This window comes from Cucurbita pepo, unplaced genomic scaffold (assembly GCF_002806865.2).
Source record: "Cucurbita pepo subsp. pepo cultivar mu-cu-16 unplaced genomic scaffold, ASM280686v2 Cp4.1_scaffold000265, whole genome shotgun sequence".
Classification (NCBI taxonomy): domain Eukaryota; kingdom Viridiplantae; phylum Streptophyta; class Magnoliopsida; order Cucurbitales; family Cucurbitaceae; genus Cucurbita; species Cucurbita pepo.
The window spans coordinates 72,543-90,233 of record NW_019646513.1 but is presented as its reverse complement, the minus strand read 5'-3'; the positions used below and the strand labels follow the sequence as shown (position 1 = coordinate 90,233).

Below are 17,691 nucleotides of genomic sequence, written 5' to 3'. Positions count from 1 at the left end.
TTTCGTTCTTTTCTCTGTTTGCTGATACTCTGATCTATTTTGGGAGTCGTGGGTTGAAGGCTGAGCGAGGTGTGGCTGTCGTTTCACGTGGGGTCCGTGAAAGTCGGCGGTCACCGGAAAACTCGACGAAGTTTTTTTTTCTTTTTCTTTTTTTTTTCTCCCGAGTCGTTACATTATCTACCCCTAAAAAGAACTTTCGTCTTCGAAAGTCTCAAACTCTTGTATTAGCTCTGGGTATTTTTCTCTTATTTCATTCTCACGCTCCCACGCGGCTTCCTCGCTGTGGTGACTCCGCCACAGTACCTTAACAAACGCAATGTTCCTATTTGCGTAAGGTTTTCACTAGTTTTTTCTCGTAGCTCAGATCTTCATTGAGTTTGAGTGGTTCATAGTCTATTACGTGGATAGGGTCCGTAATGTACTTCTTCAGCATCGACACGTGAAATACATCATGGTAGGGCTAACTTATACGCTACTAGACCAACTCGCTCTAGGATCTCGAATAGTCCAATGAACTTAGGACTTAACTTGCCCTTACGTCAGAATCTCAACACACCTTTCGTAGGTGATACCTTGAGGAATATTGGGTCCCCTATCTCAAACTCCAGGCTTTTACGCCTTAAATCGGCGTAGCTTTTCTCTCTACTTTGAGCGGTACGCATCCTCGCTCTAATTTTCTGGACAGCTTCATTGGTGAGTCGAACCAACTCGGGTCCTACTAACTCTCTCTCTCCTACTTCATCCCAACATAGTGGGGACCTACACCGTTTCCCGTACAAGGCCTCAAACGGTTATTGTACGAGAATTCCATCAGGTGGAGTTTGGAATCTCAACTTTCTTTAAAATCTAGTACGCAAGCGCATAACATGTCCTCTAGAATTTGGTTTAAATGCTCTATTTGTCCATCTATTTGGGGGTGAAAGGCAGTACTAAAGTCGAGGCGGGTACCAGTGCTTTTTGAAGTCCGCGCCAAAACGCTAACGTAAAGCTTGGATCCCGATCCGACACTATAGACACTGGACTCCATGTAATCTTACTATCTCTTTCACATACAGTTGTGCCCAATTGTCAACTGTATATGTAGCTTTCCCAGGTAGAAAGTGTGCCGACTTGGTCAACCTATCGACAACTACCCAGATCACTGTATAGCCTTTGGGCGTTTTGGGTAATCCTACTATGAAGTCCATCGCTATGTTTTCCCACTTCCGCTCTGGTATGTTTAGGGGCTGTAACAACCCCGCCGCCTTTTGTCTTGGAGTTTTCACTTGTTGACAAACTAAGCACTTGCTCACAAACTCGACCACATCCCTCTTCATGCTCTTCCACCAAAAGTGTTGTTTTAAATCTTGGTACATCTTAGTACCTCCTGGATGCATGTCAAATGGCGAGTTGTGAGCTTCCGTCAGTATCTCTTTCCTTAAATCTTCTATTGTCGGAACACATAAGCGTCCCTGATACAATAGTCCTTCATCCGAAGACTTCGAGAATCCATCTACCGGACTTTCGTCTAGCTGTCCTAGGACTTTCTGTAGGTTAGGATCCTCTCGTTGGGAGGTAATAATTCTCTGCCTAAGCGTAGGTTGTACTGTGAGTCGGGCCAGCTGTGCTATGATTCCCTCGGTCGCTACAGCTATGTTGGTTCGCTCGAACTCTCTTTGTACCCTTACTTCCCTCGTAATGAGGGTCGACGAGTGGACCGTCTTTCTGCTCAAAGCATCTGCGACCACGTTTGCTTTTCCTGGATGGTACTGGATATCTACCTCATAATCCTTCACCAATTCTAACCACCTTCTCTACCTCATGTTTAACTCTTTCTGGGTGAAGAAGTATTTTAAACTTTTGTGGTCGGTAAAAATTTGAGTTTTCTCTCCATATAGGTAATGTCGCCAGATTTTCAGCGCGAACACTACAGTGCCAACTCTAGCGAAGTCCTGCACGAACTTTCGATAGTATCCCGCCAATCCTAGGAAACTCCTTACTTCCATTACCGTAGTTGGGCGTTCCCACTTTGTGACCGCTTCGACCTTGGTGGGATCTACAAATATTCCGTCCTTTGACACCACGTGTTCTAGGAAAGAGACTTGTCGTAACCAAAATTCGCATTTGGAGAACTTGGCGTACAACTTATGCTCTCTTAGGGTGGTTAGGACTTTTCGGAGGTGTTCCTCGTGCTCTAGGTCTGTTTTTTAGTATATTAGAATGTTGTCAATGAACACGATCACGAACATGTCTAGACATTCCTTGAATACCCGGTTCATTAACTCCATAAATACAGCTGGGGCATTGGTGAGGCCAAATGACATCACTACAAACTCGTAGTGACCGTACCTTGTCCTAAATGCTGTTTTTGGTACGTCTTTTTCATTAATCCTAATTTGGTGGTAACCGGACCGAAGATCTATCTTGAAAAATATAGTTGTCTCTCTGAGTTGATCGAACAAGTCTTCTATTCTAGGCAGAGGATATTTGTTTTTTATGGTTCTCTTATTTAGCTCTCTGTAATCGATACACAAACGCATTGATCCATCTTCTTCTTAACAAACAACACTGGCGCACCCCAGGGGGACACGCTAGGTCGAATGAATCCTTTATCTAGTAAGTCTTGCAGTTGCGCCTTGAGTTCTTTCAACTCAGCTGGTGCCATGCGATAGGGTGCTTTGGAAATAGGCCCAGTTCCCGGCTCGAGTNCGATTAATTTACCAATAATTCAATAAATGTGAAATACGGCTCTAAAACGACCTCAGATACCTTAATAAGGGCCAAAAACAGGTCCGGGAGGATTGAAACAGTGAAAACTGGGGCGAAAACTAGTGAGCCGAGCTTTACAGCCGCTGAAGGAGTTGCCGGAGCGTCACCAGAGGGAGCCCGAGACGTTTACGCCGAGCTGGGCCGAGGGACCGTCTGCGCCGCTATGTGACACGTGGCAGCAGTAGAACGAGCCACGTCATACGACAGCGTCGGATCGAGACGCGGGTCAGAGTTCGATTCGGGTCGCGGGTTGCAAAAGGCTAAATGGGAAACTCATATTTTTTACTATTTGAAATTGGTATAACAAATCTTTTACCATTTGAAATCTTTTACATAAATCATATCTTAGAAAATATAATCCAGTCATATCATAAATCATAAGATTTTCTTACAGTAGGATGTTCTAGATTTTCATCCGTATACAGGTGCCAAATTTAAATTATGAATCTTGAGCATAGGGTGCTACAAATAGTATCAGAGTGACACATCTCCCAATAAGATGTGATTGAGGGACGAACCCGCGGAAGCTAGTGGACATGTGACACCCAAGTAAAATAGGAATACATAAATGAATCAAGACCACCTGACTATAGGATAACTAAGAAAGACTTAAAATAATTGAAAGTTATTATCAATACCAACAACGACACCAATAGCATATAACTTGGGTGGAAAGATTCGCTAACCATTAAATGTATAAGAGAAGTCAATTTTAGAATAATTCAACTGAGTTAAAGGCAACTATCAACTAGATTTATAACATCCAAGTTTACCGCTAGTAGATATTGTCCGCTTGGCCGGTTACGTATCGTCGTCAGCCTCATGGTTTTAAAACGTGTCTGCTAAGAAGAGGTTTTCACACCCTTATAAACAATATTTTATTTCTCTCTCCAACCAATATGAGATCTCATAATCCACTCCCTCTCGGGTCCAACGTCCTCGTTGGCACTCATTCCCCTCTGAATGTGAGATCTCACAAGATTTATAGCATATAACCTGGGTAGGAAGATTTGACAGTTATTACATATACAAGAGAAGTCAACTTGAGTATATAATTCAACTGGTTAAAACAATTATCAACTACATTGATAGCATATAATCAGAGTAGGAAGATTTGACAATTATTAGATAGGTAAGAGAAATCAATTTGAACATAATTCAACCGATCAAAGTACTAGAAGTGTGCCTCTCACGACCTCAACTAGCTAGCTAGTAAACGCATTAAAAATGTTTGGTTGTCCCACCTTTGATTACTCTCAAAATCTCCACCATTAGATCCACTCTTGTTGTGTTTATTTGTACTCTCAAAAAACTATCCTCCTCTCATATCACATTGCATAGGATCATATCTCCTCCATCCATGGCTTCTCTTCGATCCTTTCACCGTCAGGTCACTTCTCCTCATTTTGGCTTTTCTTCTATCGTTATAGAGTTCAAATATCTACTGAAAATTACGATCACAATCTTCGTAAATAATAATTTATTTTGAAATTGATAGAGTAAGTTGAAAGAAGAGATCACAGAAACAGAAGGGTTCACTTTAGACGGAGCAGTCGATTGGCACGGTCAACCAACTATTAAATCAAAATCGTGAACGTGGGTTGGAGCAATAATAATTCTCGGTAAGTTAGCTCATAATTTATACTATTCATCTAATAACTTTTTTTAATCATTTTTTAGTTTAATAATTATGGTAATAAATGTGTTTATCTATTTTTTTTCAAAAAAAATATTTTTAAAATACTAAAAGTATTTATGTTTTTGGTAATTTGGATAATTATTGAAAAATAAAAAGCATAGATTTTGAAACAAATCAAATACTAGGCCTTGGTTTTTTTTCTCTGGGAATATATATTTAATTTTATAAATTTAATAAAAGTGAAGGCTGAAATGAAATTCTAAGCCTTATGTATGGGCATTAGTGAACCAAGGACTCGCAACTTTGGCATTTTTCGGAGTTGGAGTGAACTTGGTGCTGTTTTTAACGAGGGTTTTGCAACAAAATAATGCTGATATGGCTAACGATGTCAGCAAATGGACGGGAACGGTTTACATCTTCTCGCTTGTTGGAGCTTTTCTTAGTGATTCTTATTGGGGCAGATATAAAACTCGTGTCATCTTTCAGATCATTTTTGTCATTGTAAGTATTCTTCAACTATGTTTGATGTGTACCATTCTATTAACAAGTTTTTATGAGCTTGAGAATTAATAAATTTATAGTTTAGATAAATAAACCTGGCATGAAATTAACTTTTTAATCTAAGTTATAGAAGTGTAGCCGTTATTTAGAAACCATGGTTAAAGATTATATTATAATCAAAAGTCCGGTATATGTGGGTTGGGTAAGGAAATCTTTTGGACCAACTCGAAATTTTGAATTAATTGAGTTGGTGACTTGGCAAATCGAATAGAGTTCACAACTCAATCCAACCCGGATGCATTGAGTTGTTGGGTTGTTCTTTATTTTAATTATTTTTTAAAAAATCCTCGTTATATAAGACTAATAACTAAAATCTCATCAAACTCAAATATTAAAATCATTAACATTAGTTACAAAGGTGAAATATACTTAATTTTTATAATAAACTTATAAAGTAGAGTTGGGTTATAATCCTATTCTCGGGTTGGTCGGATTGACCTGACTAAAAATTGTCAACGGGGTAACGGACCCAAATTTTTTATTTTCTAAAAATTTAATCTAACCCAAACTGAAAAAAGAGTTTAATACAACTCAACGTTTATAGTTTGGGTTGAATAGTCCTAATTGATCGAGTTCTCGGACCATTCAAACAAGGAGGTGAAAAGATTAAATATTTGAATATTGTGTTAATTTTAAAAAATGGCAGGGCTTGGTGTCATTGTCTCTCCTCCTCCTACCTCTTCTTGATCCGTCCCATACGCTGTGGCGATGAACAAACGCCCTGTGGAAGCCATTCCAAAACCGAAATTTCCCTCTTCTACCTTTCCATTTACCTCACAGCTCTTGGCAATGGCGGCTACCAGCCCAACATCGCCACATTCCGCGCCGATCAGTTCGATGAAGAGGATCCGAAAGAGGGCCATTCGAAGGTCGCCTTCTTTAGCTACTTCTACCTTGCTTTAAATCTCGGATCTCTCTTCTCCAACACCATTCTAGGGTTTTTTGAGAATGAAGGAATGTGGACTCTCGGGTTCTGGATCTCCGCCGGGTCCGCTCTCGTTGCTCTGCTCTTGTTCCTTGCTGGAACTCCGCGGTACAGGCATTTCAAGCCCTCTGGAAATCCCCTTACCAGAGTATGTCAAGTCGTCGTCTCGGCGGCGAAGAAATGGCGGGTTAGGGTTCCGATTGGAGGAGAGGGGTTGTTTGAGAACGGTCGGAAGCAGAGCCCTAACAGTGGCTGCCGGAAGATTCTCCACACTCATGGATTCAAGTAAGTGAGACGATTTTTCCATTTTCTGAATTGAAGTTTGTGTTTCTGTACATTGTTATATGTTTCTTTCAATTCTTAGACGTGATAGGTTTTGATTCATTCACTTGAGCTTTTGGTTGAATGGTGATTGGTATTAGCTATAGAACCTTTAAATTTACAGTATTCTATTAGCTTAAGATTAAGATTTTTGGTTTAATGGTAGTTTAACGCTTTGGTCTATTGTGAACTTTGGATCATGAGAATTAAGCTCTTATGTTTTCTGTTTCTTGTTAAGAAGTGTAGAAGTGTTTGAAAACAAAACGTTTTAGTAGTTTATTAGGAAGAACAAAGGAATAAGAGAAACAGTAAAGAATAAGATGCCAAACAAAGAGTAACCGCCCATCTCACCGCTAGGAGATATTGTTCTCTTTTGGGCTTTCTCTCAAGAATTTAAGACGCATGAGAGGTTTTCACACTCTTATAAGTAATGTTTCATTCTCTTCTTCAACCAATGTGGAATCTCACAATCCACCTCCCTTATAGGTCCAGTGTCTTCGGTGGCACACCGCTCGATGCCTGGCTTTGATACCATTTGTAACTGCTCAAGCCCACCCCTAGCAAATATTGTTCTCTTTGGGCTTTCCTTCAAGGTATTAAAACACATCTACTAGGGAGAGGTTTCCAGGCCCTTATAAAGAATGTTTCATTCTCCTCTCCAACCAATGTGGTATCTTACAATCCACCTCCTTTGGAGGTCCAGCGCTCTCGCTGGCACACCACTCGGTCCCTGGCTTTGATACCATTTGTAACCGCCCAAGCCCACCGCTAGCAAATAGTGTCCTCTTTGGGCTTTCCCTTCTGTGCTTCCTCTCGAGATTTTAAAACGCGTCCACTAGGAAGAGGTTTCCACACCCTTATAAACAATGTTTTGTTCTCCTTCTCCAACTGATATGGGATCAATGATGGAACTGGAGACGAAAAAAGTTTCCTAAGCATAGTTGTTAGGAAGGATAAACAGATAAACAAACAAGAGAAACTATGTTTGGTTGACTACTTTTTAATAGTTGTCTCCTCTTAATAAGACAATGAGGATATGAATAATCGTACAATGATTTTAATGTTACTAGTCGCTCAACCACAGTTCTTAGAGAGTTACAAAAGAAGTAACAAGAAATGAGGAATGGAAACATGATCAAATGGGTGTATATTAATTCTTTCTTGTCATTTCTGCAAAAATTACAGGTTCTTGGATAAAGCAGCCTACATCTCTTTAAGGGATTTAAGCGATCGAGAGGAAGCTAACAATCCATGGCGCCTCTGCCCAGTCACCCAAGTAGAAGAAGTAAAATGCATTCTAAGACTGATCCCAATCTGGCTCTGCACCATAATCTACTCAGTTGTCTTCACCCAAATGGCCTCGCTCTTCGTCGAGCAAGGTGCAGCCATGAAAACCACCATCTCAAACTTCCACATCCCACCTGCAAGCATGTCGAGCTTCGACATTCTCAGTGTCGCCCTCTTCATCTTCCTCTACCGCGGCATCCTTGACCCATTCATTGGAAAACTGAAAAAATCCAGCTCCAAGGGCCTGACAGAGCTGCAACGGATGGGGGTCGGGCTGATCATTGCCATGATGGCAATGGTCTTGGCAGGCATTGTTGAGTAATACAGACTCAAATACGCCCAAGCTGACTGTGGAGGATCAGGATCAAGCTCCTTGAGCATCTTTTGGCAAGTTCCACAATATGCATTGATAGGAGCCTCAGAAGTTTTCATGTACGTGGGTCAGCTTGAGTTCTTCAATGCACAAGCACCGGATGGGCTGAAGAGCTTTGGGAGTGCGCTATGTATGAGCTCGATCTCGTTAGGGAACTATGTTAGCAGCATGTTGGTGACAATGGTGATGAAGATTTCAACGGTGGATCACATGGCTGGTTGGATCCCAAGCGACCTCAACAAAGGGCATTTGGACAGGTTCTACTTTCTTCTTGCTGCCTTGACTATGATTGATTTTGTGATTTACATTGGTTGTGCCAAGTGGTACAAGGGCATCAAATTGGAACACAAATATGAACAAACTGAAGAACAACCAGAAAGCTTGAGGGTATGAAATATTATTGAGTTAACCCTTTGAAATAAGAGCAGGAGAGAATGAATGGTAGCATACGAGTGGATCACGTTGATATAGTAACCTAAATGATCAATAGTATATGGATAAGGTTTGGTGTCTTATTTTGGTAACATTATTGATACGGTTCATTTTGTAATCGTTACAAATAATTTGATTCAAATCGGTTGTGTAGACAAGTGAGTTAGAGTATCACATGCAATTAGTTTGTAAAATATTGGACTCAAGAGATGATCATATGCAATTAAATGATTTTTGTATTTGATTCAATAAGCCTATAATTTTGGAGACTTAATCAAATAAGGAGTTGGGGATAAAACTCCACAAGATGTAATTTACTCCTTCCCATATAGAGATAAGTAAATGAGTAGTTCTTTGAAGGGTTGACTTTGGTAAGACACCCATGACAACGTCTTGGTAAATTATTTTGAAAGGAAAATATGGTCATTGCAGTTGTATCAGAACTATAGACTTATAGATTATATAGATTAGCCTATGATGTAGGCTCAACATGTTTCCATGACCTAATCATTGTCATGCATGCCCTATGAATGACAATGAGCGATGTTGTCATGTTATGTTATGATTTAATATGCATGGAATGTGAATGCTACCTGATGAATCAATGATTCCAAACATGTTTTGATTTAGCAAGATTTGTACTATGATTGTGGAGTCGTGGTCTCATGAAAGGAGGTTAGTAGGATATTTAACACTACTATACACATGAAAATTATTTTACCAAGGAAGGTTAGATGTCTCGAAACATAGTTAAATGATATAGTGAAATGGCCAGAAAATGTACCAACATATACTAGTGATAAGTTACTTTAAATGAAAAAGTCCCCAGAGGGCACGGTAGAAAATAATATCCTATAGGTTGTTATAGATATCGAGAGTGCTAGTGTTGAGAGAAATTTTTTTCACTCAATCACAACAAGAATTAATCGGGTCCAAAATTCATCCAAAACTTACAAAAATTTTCAGCTTCTTGACGTTCAATGGAATGCCACCTTTTTTCACCTTGGGGTTGACTTTGACCGACTTTTTAAAATTTTCACTATTCTCTTTTATATTTTTCTTGAGTTAATAAAATTCTGGAAGTTCAACTTTCAAAAGAGAAAATCGAGTATTTAATTTCTTGTCGGGCTTGAATGTTATAACTGAGGACCTTTCTATCAGGTTACCTAACAAGCTTTAGTTTTTACATGAATTTGTGTCTCGAGAGAAAGAATCAAGAAAATAGGGACATACATGAGACTTCATCGCTTCAAAATGAATCCTTAAGGTTGATGAGAAGATAATTAAGAAATTTCATGAAGGAATTGAGAGCTAAAAGTGTCTTGAACGTTCAAACCAATGACGAGTTTCTGAATTTCTTCTCCGGCGAGATTTAAGTTTTTCGACAAACTGTAGAAGCTTATGACTTGGGCTACAGCCCACAAGAAGGTATGAAACTAATCTCTAGCTCTTCCTTGATTCACCATCTTTAAGTTTCACGAGGAAATCAAGAGACAAAATAGCATGTATTGAGCAGTAGAAGGTTACTTTCAGAGCGAGAAGCATCACAAAATACGGCTTGACAAAAGACAATGGAGGAAGAATTTATAGCGTTGGAGAAAAATCAAACCTGAAAACGAGTGTCAAGACAAGAAAATTTAAGGGTTTACAAAATAAAGCGTCCCTCGAATGAATTAGATTGTGATGAAACATTAGTCTAATGGTAACTATAACTATCGCACAAGTACCTCCAGTACTTACGGTAAGTAAAGATTGAAAATTATGACAGATGGATATAAAAATGCTTTCATGCCGTGAGAGTTACATCGGAAGATTTACCTGAACCAACCAAAGGGATTTGAATATAGAGTTGGAGTTATTAGTCAAAACATGCAAAGTCCGAAGAAGCCTCATTTGGATGCGGCTCGACAAATCATGCGATATGTCAAAGCTATAACCAACTATAGTCTTTTGCACAAAAGAAGTAAAGACTGCAGGCTAGTTGGATACTATGATGTTGATTATGCAAGATATCATAATACCCAAAGATCAAGCACTAGGTATGTGTTTAACCTCGGTTCGGAAGTAATTTCTTGGTGTAATAAAAAACAACCAATAGTACCATTGTCAACTACAGAACACAGAGAACAAATCAATAGCTGTAGTAGCTAAAGAAAGCACATGGTTGAAACTCTTAACGAAGAATTTGTACAAGAACGTTGACTATCCAGTACCACTTTATTGCGACAACCAATATGCGGTTCGTCTAGTAGAAAATCAAATATTTCGTACTCGAACAAACCATGTGGAGGTGCATTACCATTTTATCAGAGAAAAAGTCTTGAAAGAAAATAAGAATAGGAATGGCAAAGTGGCAGACTTGTCTACAGAGAGTTGAATATCGGTAAATATGAGGGCTTTCGTTGTCAACCCATATGGTGTGACGATCAACTCATATGGTACGACGAACGAGGACTAATGATGAGGGGAATGTTAAAATATCATCACTCAGCTCGATAGGATACGATTAATTAAAATAGAGAATAATAACAATTAAATATAAAGGAATAAAGTTTAGAAATCTGACTCGCACACGGCGCTAGTCTATCCACTACCAACGACGTATTTTCCCATTTTGATTTTTGTAGATCAAACTAAAAAATCCGAGCTCTATTAATGGCGGGGGACAATCGCCATAGATAAACTCCTCCAGCTCAACCTCAAACTGCGTTAATTCCTTCGGCCCACCTCCCTTTGCCGCTGGACATGGCTGCCTCGCTTGTCCTTCCCTCCTGTCCCTCCTCCTCTTACTCCGCCGTATCTTCCTCCTCCGCCTACCACGCCTCCTTTATCACCCGCAGAAGCAGAGATTTCTTCTCCCACGACTCTGTCTCTCCAACTTGTTCTCGTTGTTACACCTTCGTACGCCTCTCTTTCTCTCTACTAATAATTGCATTCTTGTTTCACTCTGGTTTATTTTGAATTACAATTTCTGCAACCTTCTGATTCTGCATGTTTTGATCATTTCGACTTGTGTGGTGTATGGATGGATCGTAATTTTAATTTGTTCTATTAGTTTATTTGTGTTTGTGTGTGGTTTTTATCTGGGGTTTTTGTGTTGTGTAGAAGTGTAGTCTGCCTGAATCGGGCAGATATGGTAATGGGAAACCAATTGTTCCTATTCTTAATGAGCGTAGTCTACCGGAGTTCTTGGAATCGGCTAGAATGGGGAGACCGGTTGACAGAAGCGTTAATCGTTTAAAATTGTTTTCTGGAACTGCAAATCTTGCTCTGTCTCAAGTAAGTAGAACTGTATTCCGTGTTGTTTCTCAGTATTGTATTGAAACGATTTATGGTTTTATTTTCGCTAAATGTCCAAATCTGTTGTACTTCAATTGTCATTCGTTTGATTGTTCATATGTCGTCATCTTCAATTATTATCGAACAACAGAATCACTCTTTTTCAACTTTATTAACCAGTACAGTTCATGTCATCTTGTGAATGTTATTTTTAAATCTAATAATTAGTGTGCGATCAAGTTCCATTAGTGTTATCTTCATTCTCATTGATATAATGAAAAGAAACAAAATTCTAAAAGGAATTCACTTCATAGTACACTACATGATCTATGAATATATATATGTTGATAGGTTACCTCAAAGTTTTGATTCTTGCTCACCTAAAAGTTCCGCTTTGCTGGTCTTAATTTATTGCATATCAATATTTGAAACAAGCCTTCAATTTCCTCAATTATTTGGGTTTGATCTACCACTCTTTCTATACTGATCTCAGATTTTTGCATGGATGTGCTTTCTAACTTTCCGGTTTTTATTTTTAGGAAGTTTCAAGGTATATGGGTTTGGAACTTTCAAAGGTTAACATTAAGCGATTTGCTGATGGAGAAATTTATGTCCAGTTGAAAGAGAGTGTGAGAGGATGTGATGTTTACATAATACAGCCCACTTGCCCTCCTGCAAATGAGAATCTCATGGAGCTTTTTGTTATGATAGATGCATGTCGGAGGGCGTCAGCCAAAAATATCACTGCAGTAATCCCATATTTTGGATATGCCAGAGCTGACAGAAAGGCAAGTTTAATCTTTAGAATAGTTTGTTGAACCTATAAACGAAGTTACGTGGCTTAGATATGCCTGGAAAACTATTGATGATGTAAATAGACATGCTGCAATCTCGATTGTAATGTTCTTGATTGGGTTTCAACTTAAATGGGAACCATGAAAGAGTAGAGTACTTAAAATAGTATGTTGAAGATTATAACTAGTTTTTTCCGTCATTTTTATTCTAGTCTCTGATGGTTGTAAAATTATCTGTTGGAATTGTTTTGCCTCACAGACTCAAGGTCGTGAATCAATTGCAGCCAAACTTGTTGCTAATCTTATAACAGAAGCAGGTGCCAACCGTGTTCTTGCTTGTGATCTCCATTCTGGACAGTCGATGGGCTACTTCGATATACCTGTTGATCATGTGTACTGTGAGGTATTTCATATTTAACTCGCTTCTTCCATATATTTGGTTGGGTTTGTAATAACATTAATTTTCTATCTGGTTACCAGCCTGTGATTCTAGATTATCTTGCCAGCAAGACAATTTGTTACGATGATCTGGTTGTGGTCTCTCCTGATGTTGGCGGTGTTGCAAGAGCTCGTGCTTTCGCCAAAAAGCTATCTGATGCTCCTTTAGCCATTGTGGACAAAAGGCGTCAAGCACACAACGTTGCTGAGGTAAACATCTTCCAGAACCATTCTCCCATCCTCTTAGGTTTGGTTCCTATTTGAACTTCGAATGAGAATGAATAGTGACTAGAACAAAAGAATTGGATGAGATCATAGTTGTTCACTTTTGAATCACCAATCATAATCTTTAGTAGCTTTAGAAGGCTGACAATTGTTTAGATGCAAATATGGAACATCATAAGCAAAATATAGTCCTCGATTGGCAGTTGGGTACAATAGGCTCAAGAGTGGCAATACTATGGTCCATGATTGAATGAAATCCAGGCCAAGTATTGAACGTCTTTTTGAAATTCTTTAGGCCACTTGACAGATATGTTGCATTCTTGGATTTATGGACCTTGTGTGTTGTTTCTTGCACATCCAAATGCCAATGCTTGTCGTTTACCTTGCAGGTGATGAACCTTATCGGTGACGTTAAAGGAAAAGTTGCTGTCATGGTGGACGACATGATCGACACTGCTGGTGAGAAGTTATGGATACCTTTGGATGTTAAAATGTATAATAGTTACTTTTAAGATGCAATTTTTGAAAAATGATTAAAACAAAAAAAGAAAGAACACAGATCAAAGCTATGTATATTTTCTAGACCCTAAACTTCCAAGAAAAATGTTCTTATTTTAGACTCTGATTCACAGCAAAGTTGTCTTCACCTGGTGTATATCTTTTATATTTTCGTTCTTGTTTTTGCCTTTCTGGGTGCAGGGACTATTTCAAAAGGTGCTGCTCTTTTACATCAAGAGGGTGCTAGGGAAGTTTATGCTTGCTGCACTCATGCTGTATTTAGGTAATAACATGGTTACAGTATATGATTAATTCCTTCAAAACTTGTATGATTTTTGCACATTTATTATGTTGTTGATCACCGTGCAGCCCTCCAGCGATCGAGAGGTTATCGAGCGGGTTGTTTCAAGAGGTGATAGTTACAAACACAATCCCAGCAATCACAGAGAACTATTTCCCTCAGTTGACTGTTCTTTCAGTAGCAAATCTGTTGGGTGAAACCATTTGGCGAGTTCATGACGATTGCTCTGTGAGTAGCATTTTTAAATAACCCCAAATTGAAGTGTGTCCAAATAATTCACCCCTCTGAAACAATGCTTACAGGTTATTCCCACCACCTTCTTTCTAAAGCTTTTGTCTTGTGAATTTGCTTTTCAAATTACCCATATTCTTAATTATTCCTTCTACTTCTCTGTTAGAATAATCCCTTGTACAAATTCCTATGGGGAATTCTGTAATTTTTGGCTTCTTTCCTAATTCTCATCTTGTTATTGTTATTAACAGGTTATTACACCATAGTATTACTAGTTTGTCTAATAATATTTTTCAGAGTTAGTCGTGTAATTACAAGCCAAATGAATAATTGTTTTTCTAAGTTCAACCACGCGAGAGTTAGATTTGAATGTTTGACCTTTTAGTGGACAGGTTGAATTATGTTTAAATTGACCCTACTAAACTATAATAAACTATTTTAGTTTAGGCTTGTTTAAAATAATTTATAACCTATGAATTTGAATTTCCCTTAAACCACTGTCGCTCGAGGTGGGAGCGTTTGAGAGCTGCATATGTATATATATATATGTATATAGAGTTAAAAAGTATACTGCATGACAATACCATAATATTTAAAGTGAAAAATTGGTGAAAAATTGGTGAGGAAAATATTTTGTTCTCCATTGATCATCGATTGTCTATCCAGAACTGTCAAATGTCGAACCACCAATTTTGGTACCCACTGAATGATCCAAAGTCAACCCATTATAGGGATCAACACCGACTTCCAATAGCCCGTCTCTTACTGCCAATTGCCAATTCTTGAGCTTCGGCCTAACCTAAAGACATAGCCTTCTCAACCTACTCATAGGACTGGTTCACCACTTGGAGGTCCCAATTCACCTTGACCTTCCGTAGAATTATTGATCGGCTCGACAAATTGGAGAATAACCAAGGCCTTTCAGTGATTCGACGCACCCCCTAAGCTATGCATATTTAATGCATGAGAGAGTTTAAAGCTCTGAATTTTCCCATTTTTCCCACTTCACAGAAATTTAGCAAACACTAGATTGCAACTGTATGTTTTATGGATGACATTTTCTTATAATTTTAAAATAACTCCAGTTTTTACAACTTAATCCGGAAGTATTTTATTATTAGAATATTCACTAATGAAATCATGTACCTCAATATCATTATACTTTTAATTGTAGCTTTATACTTTTTGGTTTATTTGTATGTGACATTTTGAGGGATTTCAGTAATGAATTTTGTTATTTAAGACACTCCTTAAAAGCATCAATATATAATAATGATAAAACTAATGGAATAAATTAGTGGAATTTAAATTAAATCTTCTTTATTATTATTATAAATTAAATAAGTTTTAAAGTGCGGGTTTAAATTAATAAAATTAGAAGTTGAAGGACGAAAATGAAAATCAAATACGTGGAAGGAAATTAGGGTTTCAAATTGAAAAGGGAATTAGGGTTACGGCAAAGGGAGCGGTGGGTGAATGGGTCTATAAAAGGCCCTCTTTCGCTTCAATTTCCCTCAACTCATCAAACCCTAGGCCTTGGCTTTCCTTCTTTCTCCATCGTTTTCCGCCCAACGTTTAATTGTTTTTTTCGTTGAGAATTGTTCTTCTCAATCGTCTATTTTGCTTTGACATTGAAGCTGTGAGGAAGATTTCTGTGCCATAGCCGTCCTCTTACGAGGGGTCGTCGGTGATGGCTACACATCCCTCTAAGAAGTTCTGAGCTTTTCCCTTCTTTTTTGTTTTTTTGTTTTTTTTGTGGTTGTTCTTCGATTTCTGTGGCTGTTTTCGTTGTTCTTTCTTGATTCTGTTGTTTTGATTAACTGAAAATGCGAGGTGACGATAGAAATTCATGTCTGTCAATCCACTGACTAATTTAGTGTGATGTTACAGTGAATCCCGACAGGTTCCGATCGCTCTTCAATATTCTCTTCTGTTTTACTTTTTCTAAATTTTTAACTGTCTTGTAATTTGCTTTTTCTGAATTCAGATCTAGATATGATTTGATTTCTTTTTTCTTTTTCGTAATTTATTTTCTTTTGGATTTTCTTATCAATCATGTTTCAGAACATCCTTTTATTTTGAATTTGATTTAGATGGGAATGAGTGATTGGGCATATGATGAATCTCATATAACAAATGGGTAATTTGCGTCTGAATCATTTCATTGATGCTACATCACCTTGGAGAACTGATGCCCTTTTTTTGTTTATCATTTTAACAATTTTCATACTTTTCTCTTTTGTTATGTGTTTGCGTAGTCCCATTTTTCATCAGGGAATATTACTGGATGAATTGCGGCTGGTTTTTTGTTGCTACAGAGTTCACTGGAGTTTTCTATGATCCATCCAACATGGAACATTGAACATGGCTGTCCTATGAATTGCAGTCACATGTCTTCATTCTTCTACGACAGTTGCTTAATCTCTTTTTCTAGCAGTAATAATATTCGATCAAGGTTCGAGTAGCTCATCTAAATGGCAGTCATAATATCCGAAATATGGATCCATTTAGATTAGCTACTCACCTGGAGACCCCTTAGATATGAGTTTTGAACACTCGTTCCAGCTAATCTAAGAGAGTTGCAAGCTGTCTATAGCTAGAGATGTCAATCTTAAAGTAACATTTACCATACTGGAAACCTCTTCTCTCATAGTGTTTCGCCTATAAATCTATCATACTTGAATTCATATTTTCCATCCCTCAAACACATTCCCCGAGACCCGTTCAGCTGCCACAATCACATCCATTGCTTTTTTTTTTTTTTTATCAAACTACGAAAATCCAAGACTCTCCTAACAGGAATAAGAGCCAAACAAACACAGTACATAGATGAATATGGTTCCGAGTATAGAACAGATGTTCTATTGATTTGACATTTTCTTCAGAGAATTTTCGAAGGTTTGGTCAAGTTATTAGATTTTGTAGTCAATGAGCACTTGCTGCTGAGTTCTTCCCACTTTTTTTTCTGTGCAACTAGCCTCCTTACCTCTGAGTATGACGCATTCAGACGACAATTCAAATAACAAAACCATAATACTTGACCATGTTTACTTTGTCAAGTTATTGGAACTATGAGAATGAGGATCTTCTCTCACCCTACAATTTATAAACATCTCCTGCTCTTCTTTATTTGGAACTATTCCGTCGTCATTCCATCTACCTATTCCCACCCTATAGAAATTCATATTTCCAAGAATCAGTGAGAATCATAGTAGCATCTCCATCATGATTCGAATGTTTGGAGTTTTTGGATTTCCTTCGGCTGTGTTGGATGGTAACTACCGGTAATGTTTGGGCCATTAAAATATGGAAACACTAACTTCTAAATGGTCTTAATATATTAAACAGGAAATAGTTCAATATATATAAATATAAATAAATCTTGATATTGAAATGGGGTCAATCGAAGAGCCACGTGATAACCAATATTTAGGATTAGTAGGATTTGCCCAATGCCTCAGCAATCCCCTCTGTATCCGCCTAACACCTAATGTAATGTTATTGGGGCACACAAACATTCCCCTGTATCCTCCTAATGTAATGTAATAGGGTCATTGTGTGCCCAAGCATTCCCCTGTATTCATTCTTATCAACACTTGTACGTCTGTTTTAAATTTTTGGGTTTTTCAACATAAAAGC

General features: G+C 38.2%; 1 protein-coding gene, 3 non-coding genes and 1 pseudogene across 4 annotated transcripts; all 5 read left to right on the top strand.

Moving 5' to 3' along the window:
* Positions 1-4,762: 4,762 nt before the first annotated feature.
* Positions 4,763-8,517, top strand: LOC111784702 (annotated as a pseudogene).
* Positions 8,518-10,870: 2,353 nt separating this feature from the next.
* Positions 10,871-14,333, top strand: LOC111784699 (ribose-phosphate pyrophosphokinase 1-like). The gene is made up of 8 exons (XM_023665315.1): positions 10,871-11,187; positions 11,392-11,565; positions 12,105-12,353; positions 12,619-12,762; positions 12,840-13,007; positions 13,412-13,481; positions 13,722-13,803; positions 13,890-14,333. Exons 1-8 carry the CDS (start codon positions 11,032-11,034, stop codon positions 14,068-14,070), a joined length of 1,224 nt encoding a protein of 407 aa, XP_023521083.1. The 5' UTR covers positions 10,871-11,031; the 3' UTR covers positions 14,071-14,333.
* Positions 14,334-15,686: 1,353 nt separating this feature from the next.
* On the top strand, positions 15,687-15,776 carry LOC111784708. The gene has a single exon (XR_002813578.1). It is a non-coding gene; the product is annotated as a small nucleolar RNA U61 (small nucleolar RNA).
* A 104-nt stretch (positions 15,777-15,880) lies between these two features.
* Positions 15,881-15,966, top strand: LOC111784710. The gene has a single exon (XR_002813579.1). It is a non-coding gene; the product is annotated as a small nucleolar RNA snoR14 (small nucleolar RNA).
* A 192-nt stretch (positions 15,967-16,158) lies between these two features.
* Positions 16,159-16,252, top strand: LOC111784707. Its single transcript, XR_002813577.1, has one exon. It is a non-coding gene; the product is annotated as a small nucleolar RNA Z101 (small nucleolar RNA).
* Positions 16,253-17,691: the final 1,439 nt, after the last annotated feature.